The 11,827-nt window shown below is 36.1% G+C and overlaps 1 protein-coding gene across 1 annotated transcript; it reads left to right on the forward strand.

Moving 5' to 3' along the window:
- The first annotated feature begins 214 nt into the window (after window positions 1-214).
- Window positions 215-10,862, forward strand: LOC104226411 (carbon catabolite repressor protein 4 homolog 1-like). Its single transcript, XM_009778405.2, has 12 exons — window positions 215-849; window positions 5,673-6,423; window positions 6,907-6,993; window positions 7,067-7,150; window positions 7,247-7,333; window positions 7,428-7,514; window positions 8,953-9,006; window positions 9,088-9,179; window positions 9,317-9,431; window positions 9,636-9,783; window positions 9,951-10,102; window positions 10,255-10,862. The coding sequence occupies exons 1-11, from the start codon at window positions 686-688 to the stop codon at window positions 10,094-10,096; spliced, it is 1,815 nt and encodes a 604-aa protein (XP_009776707.1). The 5' UTR covers window positions 215-685; the 3' UTR covers window positions 10,097-10,102; window positions 10,255-10,862.
- The last annotated feature ends 965 nt before the right edge of the window (window positions 10,863-11,827 follow it).

Raw genomic sequence — 11,827 nt, forward strand, 5'->3', positions numbered from 1 at the left:
CTAATAACTAATAGGAGTATGCTAAAAATGGAGTAGTACTGCTATTACCCCCATTTGATTCTATGTTGAAAAATCTGATTTTTTTCTTATAGATCACCGGTTAATAATATGTACCACGAAAACTTGAACAAAAGTGGAGCTTTTTCGATTATATATCAATTTAAGTAATAAAAATTTAAAAATATAAATACCTCGTTGGCTCTTCCCCTATGTTATTGAATTTAGAAAGCTTAGACACAATTGTCTTCCCCCATTTCCCCCCTTCTCTCTCTGCTTTCATCTGTTTGTAAAACCCTAAAATCACATCCAATCAACCGAATCCCCCTTTCCACCCCCTCTCTAAACTCTTCTTTTCCCTTTCACGGTTTAATTTATCAATTTCTCTGTAACCCTACAAAGTTTCCCCTCATTTTCATTTTCATTGAAGATCTCTTCGATTTCTTGTTTAATTTTTCTAGTTTTTTTTTGTTGTAAATTCTTTTGGTTATTTATTCTTTTAGTTGGGGATATTGAGGGGAAGGAAGGCTGGCGATTGGTGCAGAAGTTAGGTGATGGCGGATCGGCCGCATGTGCGCCCACTACTATTAAAAGTAGTAGTAGAAGAAGTTGCAGCAGTAGTTTCGAGAGAAAGAGAAGAAGAGAGGTTTAATAATTTTAATACCATTTGTGAAGAAGGTGGAGAAGAATGCTGAGTGTGGTGCGGGTGCATCTCCCATCGGACATTCCAATAGTAGGCTGTGAACTTACGCCTTATGTTTTGTTGCGCCGTCCCACTGATGCCACCTCACTCCTTTCTGATGATATCCCTGAATCTGCTCCTCTTCACGGCTGTTTTTTGAGATATAAGTGGTCAGTTCCTTTTTATTTGGTTTTACCTTCTTTGCTGTTTATATTTTGTTTTCACTATGTCTGTTCTTTTTTTATGGACTAGGGATTGGATTTTACTGGATGTATATGTTGAATATTATTGAGGAAAACGAGTAGTTTGTGGCTAGTCCAAGTTTTATACTTTTGGTCATGTCGATAGAATAGAACATTTGTAACCAAGTTAGTTCATGTGTGTGAGAACGCTTGCAAGATATTGCCATTTTTGCTGTTCTATCAGAGGAATGAGTATAATGTAGGGGTTGATCTTTAAAGATTAATTTTTTTTTTTTGGAATTAAGCTATCAAAACCTATCTTTTGCAATCATTTAAGTAAGTTTTGTGTGTAAGGGTCATCATGAAAATTGGAGAGGCAAACCTTCTTTTTCCCTTATGGATAAAGACCTTTCTGGTCTTGAACACTGTAGTGGCCTCATAAATGAAAATATTTTCATGGTTGTTCCTTCTAATTTTTACAATAGAGTGGCTTTACTATGACTGGATTGTCAGTTTGAACTAGTACGTGAATTTTATAAGCTCTTGCAGAAAGCAGTATATCCTTGGATATTTTGTGACTAGCTCCTTATCCCGTGTCGTTCAAGAAATAGGATTACAACCAGATATGTATCCGAAGCTCCGTGACTCTGTCAAATCCTTATAGAGAAAAAAAAAGCTAGGTGATTTTTCCATTTACCTAAGCGTTTGTGGGCAAGGTTACCTGACACCTATGCATGTGGGGGGAGGATAGCAGGTAACTGGTAAGATAGTCGACACATGCGCAAGTTGTCTTGGACACCACCATTTGGAAAAAAGTGTATTGTAAACTCTGCCCTTCCTTCCCCCAATCCAATCCTTAAAGTAATCGTTCAAAAATCCTGACCAGAGTATTATTGGAAATGTGTTAAGGCTTGATTTCACTTCTACAATTTTGATTGCTTCAATAATATTATCGTGGAGTCTGAGATATTATTCTAGAGTGTGAGGTGCAATTACTTTCACAATCTAGTATAGGAGCCAAACTAGTTAAAAGTTAAAAGAGCAAAAAAGGGCTTTAAGCACAATTGAAGCATGGATTTTGGCGAAGAAAAGCGCAATAAAGAAAAGAAACAGACACACAACAAAAAAAGAAATTTAACGATAAACGCAAAAACTAATTATCTGCACAAAAGAATGTAAAATCTATACCAAGCTATATATATGCAGTTGAAATTATGTCAATCAAGTTCAAATACCATTTTAAATTTCTGATTTAGATGAGAAGATCTAATTTTAGGCTTTAGAGGCTTGTGGCTAATTTTCTTATATTAAATTTCTAATTTCTTATTGCTAATAACAACAGTTCGGTCATGATTTTTTCTTAACAACTCATGTGTCAGTTTTTTAAATTTATCTATTGCCTAGTGCTGTTGCTCTTAAAGATAGAGCCAATCGATGAAAATGCAAACGCCTTAGCACGTTGATGCTTACACTGAAGCACCGTTAAGCGAGACGAAGCTGACTACCTGAGATTCAGGGCCTAAGTGAGCTTTATATCATTTGTTTGAATGACGTGATCCTCACTTTAGCTGTTTGTTAGGTGCATGCAAACTAGCCGGTACCACCATTGTTTAAAAAAAAAAATAGAGAAAAATTTGGATGATGTGATCCTTTTCTTAGATGAAATATGATGGATAATATAACTGGAATTTCCCTTTTATGGTATTGTGCATGCACTAAAATAGGATTGAAAGAATTCCATGTGTTTCACTAGTCAACAAACTTGCATGCGTTGCTAGTGTGGATGACATAACGTCATCATGTTCGTTAGAGGAACTGTAGATTTTCATTCTCTTTAATGACTTTTCCTATTGTGGAACTTCTCTATGTGTTTTATTTTGATGCTTGTGTAATTCCTGAATCCAAATTCAACGAGTGAATACTTGATCTTACGCAAAAGAGCCTCTTTTATGGTACTTTATACATATTAGTTTTATACTTAAATATCATATTTGCCATTTATTACAATAATCTAGTCAGATGAGTTAATCTGCCAAATAAGGTGAAATGTAATCCTGATTAAATCCTATTTTTGCACAACAAAGTATAATAGAACTAGACCTAAAATAAACAAACTAGAAAAGTAGGATTGGCAATGTCTAATCCTAGTGTCAAGTTCCCAAATAGGTTCTTACGATCTAAATAACTAAACATGCAAGACGTATATGTAACATTTTTGTTATCACACCCCCAAAAAAGAATAAGAAAAAGAACTACGTTCCAGCTGGCCCTCGAAGAGTTCTCGATTATTTAAAAAAAGAAAAAGAAAAAAGTAACCTTTTTAAGAAGCTATGGGTAAGAAGAGTCGTTGTATTGATGATATACCCGCACTGAAAGCAGTTAAGAAAATAAAAAGGAGCCTGTTCATTGTTGCCGCTATAGAGGCTGCTCTCCACGACGACGTTCATGTTCCTTGTGCAGTGGGGTTCTCAGTAGTTAAGCCGGGTAAAGATCGTGCTTTCAAGTTTGAATGTTATAGTGAAACATATTTCAGTGAGGATAATGATTTCTCAATTTCAGATTTCAAAAAACAAAGTGAATATGTGATGCTCGACTTTATAGAGCATTTAGCGGCTACATCAGATCAAAAAGAAATTCGAACGGTCTATTTCCATAACTTTTCACATTACGATGGCATTATAGTAACGAGAGCTTTTACTTGCCGATCTTGATAGCGTCTGTCTCTTATATCTCATTAGTGAAAGGAACTTTTATTATATTTTTTATTTTTTTGCTTTATTAGGGACTTGTCATAAATCAGGCGATTTATGTATAATCATTGAAGACATGTTGCCGTCTAAACAACTTTGAGCATTGCTTGTGGAAGCATTAGATACAAAAGGTTTAGGATGCAATAACACCATAAATCTTGAAACTGGAATTGCATAACTGCTTAGAAGTTATTGAATTTCAGTGGTTGGAGAAAAATATCAATAAAAAATACTTTTAATATTAACAGATAAAGCATGATAAAGCATAATACTGACACCATTTTTAAGTTTTTGGCCCTCGGAGTTTCGAAACTGTAGAATGTTGGAGATGTTGCTCATTCGTCTTACTTTATTTAAACTTTGGAGAATTATTTTATTTCATTCCTTATGTTGACATAAAAGTAAGTTTTCATCTCCATTTTTGCGCAATTTCCATAGGTGCATTTATTAAAAAAGTTTCTTATGTGGGCTTAGCGCTTTGCAGCTTGTTGGTTTTCATCTTTTTGTTGACGTGTAAAATCATTTACATTAATGCACACAAGTATGAAGACAATAAGCAGAACGGTTTTGGCTTGCTGGAAGAACATTAGAGTCTGAAGCTAGTTGCAGCCAAGCTGTGTGCTTCACTTTGCTTAGGCGGTGCTTTAATGCAGGGACGAAGGCACTAAGATGTGCGCCACGTCGTCTGTGAACTATGTCTTGAAAAAAGTGGAACTAAACAATAAATACAGTTGGCAAAACTATGGACTGTTAATTATTATGGAAAATGTTATGGATGTATATGTTAACAATTAGGAATAGGAAATTAGGATTTAGTATAAGAAAAGTTGCAAAATTTTAATTAAAACTTTTAAAATCATTGTTTTCATCTGAATCAGACTTTTAAATGTTTTAAACTGAAATGGGGTTATTTTTATTTCAGATATTTCACTTAATTGCTATTTTTCCAATTCTTTTGTCTATATTACTATTTTTTTTATATTATTTTTTCTATGTTACAAATATGTGATATATATTTTATTTTTAATGTGCCTTTCTTTTCTGAAGTGCGTCTAGAATGGTATCAAAGGCGCAAAGCGCAAAAAAGCTCTAAGGTCCATTGCGACGTTAAGTGCAAATAAAGCGATGGCTTTAATGGAAAAAGGCGCGAGGGAGAAAAAGTACAAATATGTATGTGTAGTGCAAGACTAATAATAGGCATGAATAATAAATATATGGACAAAGAAATTGAAAAAAATTACAATAAAGTGAAATATCAATTGTTTTGTCTCGCCTTTTCGGGATTACTCTCATTGGTAAGGAAAAGTACGCCTTAGAACGCTGATGACGTCACAAAAGTGTCCGCTAAGCGAGGTGAAGTGCTCAACTTGTCTTTTGCCTCGCTTAAGGCTTAAGCATGCTTTAAGCGCGCCTTTGACAACACTGCAGTGTTTACGCTTAAAATCCTAGCAGACCTTGGCGCCACTGACGGCGCTGCAGAAGCGAATACATAAATGAAAAATGAGGACAAATGACTCACTTTGGAAAATATTCAATGAAAAATCAGATGTCGTTTACAAATGCATGTTGTCACTTATACTTGTCAGTGTCCGCTTCTTAATGTATCAACCCAGTAGTGTCTTCGTCGAGACTTATATCTCTCGAGTCTTATATTACGTAATCTGTATTTAATATGGAGATATGTATGCTTTTAAAATCTCTTAGAAAGATGGATAATTTCCTTTCCAGTAGGTTGTTTGAGAAAAGAAAATCCCAAAACAGCCTAACAATCAAACACGTGGGCACTGAGAACAGCTTAGCAATCAACCTTATGTGGTTACTGGAGTGCTACCTGGTGTTTGCTAAAACATTTAGCCTTTTATGGTTGATACCATGGAAATAATAGCTGACTGCTGGAGTGAGTTTGACTCTGACACCTGCTGTTTGATTCATTCACTTAAAATGACACTTCTCTCCACTAAAAAGATGTCATTGAACTGTCGTTTCTCCTTGCTGCCAAGAAAAACAATATCTATTGAATTCTTTATCCTTTACTTGTTTGATATATGACTTGTTCTGCAGGTACCGCATACAAAGTGATAAACAAGTTGCGATCTGCAGCGTCCACCCATCTGAGCAAGCTACATTGCAATGCCTAGGATGTGTGAAGGCCAAAATCCCTGTTGCCAAGAGTTATCATTGCTCGCCGAAATGTTTCTCAGATGCATGGCAGCATCATCGTGTTCTGCATGAACGTGCTGCTAGTGCTGTGAATGAAAACGGAAATGAGGAGGAAGAATTATTTGGGCGATTCAATAGTACAGGATCTGGTGTTAATATGAGCTTGACTTCTTCGCAATCAAGCGGTAGCTTGACAAATGGAACGGCACCATTATATCCTGCAGCTGTAGCTCAAAGAAATGGTGGTGAAACTTGGTTTGAAGTTGGACGCTCTAAAACTTACACACCATCTGCAGATGATATTGGTCACGTCCTTAAATTTGAATGTGCTGTCATCGATGCAGAAACCAAATTACCTGTTGGACATGCTAGTACCGTGTTAACGTCTCGAGTGATTCCAGCTCCATCTCCTACTCCACGTCGCTTGATTTCAGTTAATGGGGCCGATATACCAGTGCATCTGGACTTAGATAGTCGTTTATCATCTTCAGGAACTTTTACTGTGCTTTCATACAACATTCTGTCTGATGCATATGCAACAAATGAATTGTACAGTTATTGCCCCTCTTGGGCTCTTACTTGGACTTATCGAAGACAAAATCTATTGCGTGAAATAGTTGGCTATCGTGCTGACATTGTTTGCCTTCAAGAGGTACCTATAACATCAGATAAAATTATAATATGTAATTACGTACTTGATTGATCTACTTGGATCTTGTACCTCCGGATAGCTTTGGCTATGATAGACCAAGAGGTGTGAGAAACTTTTCATGCTCCTCTGGAGGGCCGCTTCGTGCTGCTATATAGTGATTTAGAGGAGATAGACCTTTTTAAGAGTGTATAATAGCTTCTTTGCAATTCCTGAAAGGGTTACACTGGCCCCAGCACTTCATTAAAACCGCGTTACTGAATTTCCTTTTTCCTGAAATATGCTCTTATTTAGGTCAAATAAATATATTTTCTTCCTTAATTTGATGCATGCATAAAGCATAATCAGTTTCTTCTTAAAGGATTTGTTTTTTTTTTTCACGTCTAGATATGTCTTCCAATATAATTGTCATGTTAAATGAGTGTTGTGAACTGCCTTTGGACTTATAAATTCCTGTATCTGAATGCTGTATGTTTCCATTTTCAGGTTCAGAGTGATCACTTTGAGGAATTCTTCGCTCCTGAGCTGGACAAACATGGTTATCAAGCTCTGTTCAAAAGGAAAACAGCTGAGGTTCGTGGTGCTTAGTATGTGTTTGTATCTGACAGTTTTTGATTTTTAAATGACACACTCTTTCTATATGCAGGTGTTTGGTGAAAATATCAATACCATTGATGGTTGTGCCACATTTTTCCGCCGAGATAGATTTGCACATGTTAAAAAATATGAGGTACGGCAGCTGTGTTCCTCTGATGGGCTTTTGTTCTTATAACATAATTCGTGCATTAATATTGTAACAAGAAATGTTCTTATGCTCTTGGTGCAGGTTGAGTTCAATAAAGCTGCTCAATCTTTGACTGAAGCCTTAGTTCCTAGTGCCCAAAAGAAGACCGCACTAAGTCGTTTGGTTAAGGTATCTTGCTGAATTTTTCAAGTGGTTCTTTGTTGTTTTATGAAGAATTTCATTTCAGAACTGGGCTTATATCTCACTAGTGTGTGCTTGACAGGATAACGTTGCTCTTATTGTGGTTCTGGAAGCAAAGTTCAATAACCAGGGGATTGACAACCCTGGGAAGCGCCAACTTGTTTGTGTGGTAAGGAACTGGTGCTAAGACAGCTTTGTGACTCAGTTGTGATGCCTGGAACAGTTTTCTTTCCATGTGTAGTATAATCACTCTAGCAAGAAAATAGGATTGTTTAGCAGGATTTTTTTGTGCGAATCGGTGTTTATTACACAGTCATTACTTGTCCCAATTATTCTTTACCAAATATATGTTCTTCCTCATTAGCTCTGTAACAAAATTAATTAATTGGTCTCTACCTTGGTAGCTTGTTTATTCTTAATTTGTGTATGACCTTAGCCTCAAAGAACTGTGGAGAAGTGCAACAGTTTTGGAAATACGCAAGTTAAGAAAGAATGATCTTCAAACAATTAATGCTATCGGGAAAAGAAAGAATAATCTTCAACAAAAACTGCTAATTTAGGAGCAACCTAAGAAAGACCTGCTAGCTCCTGCTCATAGCTTGCTTAGAAGTTTACTCCTCCCTCTGTTTCAGACCACGGTAGAAAATGAAATTCTCCTCTCTTCTTACACACGCATATTTTTCCCTTCTCCATTTTTTTTTTCAGCTGGGGTGTTGTGTGGGAGTGACGTCAGATCCGATTTTAGTAACTGATGGCAAGATACTATTAAATGTCAAATCTCTTCCCTGCCAATAGGCAGTTTCGGCTTTTGAGCATTTTTGGCATCTCTTCCATTAGTATTTCATGAAACAGCCCTGGTGTGCATGGACCATGTTGCAATAAACTGACAGCGGGACAAGCCCAAATCATACTCTGGCTGCACTCTATGTTAAAGTGCTATGTTGTACCAACTGTGTCTTTTACCTGTGTTGCCATTTTTACCCTATACATGGATGTTGGCTGTGATTGTGGTATCATTGACGAAGTACCATGGAAATGATTGTATTTCGGCTGTCATATTGGTAATTTACACAGATGCCCAGAGAAAATAATAGGGCATTGTGTGCACCCAAGGGTAGGCCTAGTGGTCAATGAAGTGAGTGAGAACCATGAGGTTTCAGGTTCAAATCCCAACGAAGGCAAAAACGCTAGGTGATTTCTTCCTATTTATCCACACCTTGGTGGACAGAGTTACTTTGGGAGGTGACAGGTATCCGTGGAATTAGTCAAGGTGCGCGCAAGCTGGCCCAGACAGCACGATTATTAAAAAGTAGTTATAGGGCATTGTATCTTTGCTCTTCTAAGGAAGTCAGTTTCCTAGAAAATTATTTCTTTTATTGGAGTTACCATGCTGTGGTGAACTTGCAATTGATCTGGAGAATAATTATCTTCATTACAAGTTTTTGCTTGGTGCTTATTACAGAAATCTCTTACATGTTATTTTGAAAGTTGGAGCAGCCAAAATTTTATCTTTTAAATTCTCTTCTTCTGGGACCCACTTAAATGTAGGTGGTAATATTCTTCTGTTCACGCATGTACTGAAAACGTTCCTTCATTTCTGAATGCAGGCTAACACACATGTAAATGTTCATCAAGAGTTAAAGGATGTTAAACTTTGGCAGGTTATTACTTCGTTTAAGATATAGAATAGTTCACTGTCTTTTTTGGCTAAAAACGTAATTGGCAGTTTGTTTACATTTCAGGTTCACACACTTTTAAAAGGACTAGAGAAAATTGCTGCTAGTGCTGACATTCCAATGCTAGTCTGTGGTGATTTTAACTCAGTCCCCGGAAGGTCCGTCTTTTTCTTGATTTCAAATTCCATTCTTCTTATTGGCATTGTTAAGAGTTGTACCTCCATTCCGTTCCTCATTTTATGCAAAAAGCAGGCTGGAACGGTAACATTACTGATAATACCTCTTGGCAATGCAGTGCTCCTCATGCACTTCTGGCAATGGGGAAAGTTGATCCAATGCATCCAGATTTAGCAATGGACCCTCTTGGTATTTTGCGTCCAGCCACAAAGTTGATGCATCAACTGCCATTGGTATCACTTCAGTAACTTTAGAAAGCTCCCATTTTCCCTCTCATCTTTCAAACTAGATATGTTTGCTTCCCCATGTTCCCTACTCTTCCAGAAGAGCAGACTGGAAAATATGTATTTTTTGTGTTACTCCCTTGTTGAGAAGACCAAATAAGCACCTTGACCATACAACTCACATTTTGTTTATATTGGTATATTTCTGTACAGGTCAGTGCTTACTCATCCTTCGCCCGAATGCCTGTGATTCTTGGACTAGAGCAGCAACGGAGGAGGATGGATCCTAGTACCAATGAACCCTTGTTTACAAACTGCACTAGAGATTTTATTGGGACTCATGATTATATATTCTATTCTGGTATTGTTGCATGATTCTGTCTAAGACGTATTATATTTTTGTCTTTTATTCCCTTGTATGTTTTCGGCATGCAGTCATAATTATAATTAAAATTATAAATTTATGTACCTATCTATAGTTTTTTATGTTTATTCTGATATGCGTGGTGGTTTGTTATGTGCTTTCAGCGGACTCTTTAACTGTTGAATCGTTGTTGGAGCTCTTGGACGAGGAAAGCTTGAGAAAAGATACAGCACTTCCTTCTCCAGAGTGGTCCTCCGATCATATAGCACTCTTAGCTGAGTTTCGCTGCAAGCCTAGAACTAGACGCTGACAATTGGTATGCAATAATTATGTTTATTTTGGTTTCAAATACGTATTGCTTGTTTAACCTAAGCCCTTTTCAGTTGTCGACTAAGCATTTTGCCCTTTGAGGTTTACTTGTTACCAGAATTTTAGGGGAATTATAACTTATATATTCATTTGGTGCAGGTCTTGCTGGAGGATGAATTGAAAAACAGAAGAACAAACAGTCAAAAAGGAGAAATATATGTCAATTGTAAGAATGGTAACTAATGACGTTGGTATCCCGTGGTGGGGTAGCTACTCCTTATCATCACATAGAAAATTATGATAGTTTATAATCAATTTCTTTCTTTAAATTTTCCAAGAGTCATCCGGTTCGTGTCATTATATGTTCTTTAGACTAAAGGCACAATGGGAAAAGAGTTCCAGAGTCTGAGTAGAGAAGCTAGGAGTAGAGGAAATGTAGTTCAGTTTTGTGGATTTAATTTACCTAGCCCTATTTCCTATATTGTTCAACTACAAAATGATTTAACTTTTGCTCGTGTAACCTTGAAGGTCGGAAATTCTGGTCTCAGGGACTCTTCGATTTGTATAACTGGCTGAAAATCCTGAGTCATGTATAAATATTTACTCCTAGGTTATAAAGATAATAGGGCATGGGCGTTTCAGGAAATTGGCATAAAGATCGGTACATTTGCTATTCCTGCCAGGAGAAATGGCTGATTACATCTAGTACTATTTTGTTGTATATTTTTATACAATTTTGCTGGAATTAACGTTATAAATTAATCTTAGTTTGGCCTTATACAATGGTTGAATAGATCATTAAATCTAATCTCAACGATTGCCTTTGGGTTCCGAACTCCATATGGGGAAGGAGCGTTGTTGTTTGCGAGGTCTTGATCATTTACATGGACCCACTTTTCATTCCATTTGTGGGAATTTGATGATCTATAAACCGTCCCTACGAGCGATCGGTTCATGTTTGAGCATGATGAATCACTTCGTGCCGACCTGTTGCCAATTATATCAATTTTATGTTTTAGTTGCATGGTCTTGTTCACAGGATATCAATAAAACTTGTATGGGAGATCGGTAAGTAAAATTCATAAGATCTTTTCAGTTATTTTCCTTTTCAAATGGTGACTTGGCATAGGAGAACATTTCTTCGTATCAGGTTGGAATAATAAAATGCGGGTTTCACATGATAAACTTTGTTCTCAGGTGGGGTGTACAAAGGAAACCAACAAACCGTACCAACTCGATAATTCGAGTCAAATCGAAAAAAAAAATCCGACTATGGTTTGGTGTTAGAAAAAAAATCCAACCATAATTGGTTTGGTTTGGTTTTAACTAAAGAAAGTCAAACCGAAACCAAATCAACCCGACATTATATATATAATTTTTTTAGATATATTTAATATATAAAAATACTTATTGTGATGTAATTTATAAATATTTCTTATACTTTTTCATAATTTTATCTTTTAAAGTATTATTTTAAGGTTGGATTTAGAACTTTTGAATGTTCCAATAAGTTTTATAGCTATTAATATTAGTAACTTAAATAATGCTAACAAAAGCCCAAACCAAAATCAAATCAATACTAATGCTAACAAAAGATATTCAATTAAATACTACGAACGGCTATGTATTGAATATCTATTTTTTATTTTGCAATAATTTAGGTAAAAATGCATAACCTATTTTTATTTTTTCTTTAGCGTTTAGTCATGTAATTAATACTCTCTTATTAATC

This window comes from Nicotiana sylvestris, chromosome 3 (assembly GCF_000393655.2).
Source record: "Nicotiana sylvestris chromosome 3, ASM39365v2, whole genome shotgun sequence".
In the NCBI taxonomy this organism is placed as follows: Eukaryota; Viridiplantae; Streptophyta; class Magnoliopsida; order Solanales; family Solanaceae; genus Nicotiana; species Nicotiana sylvestris.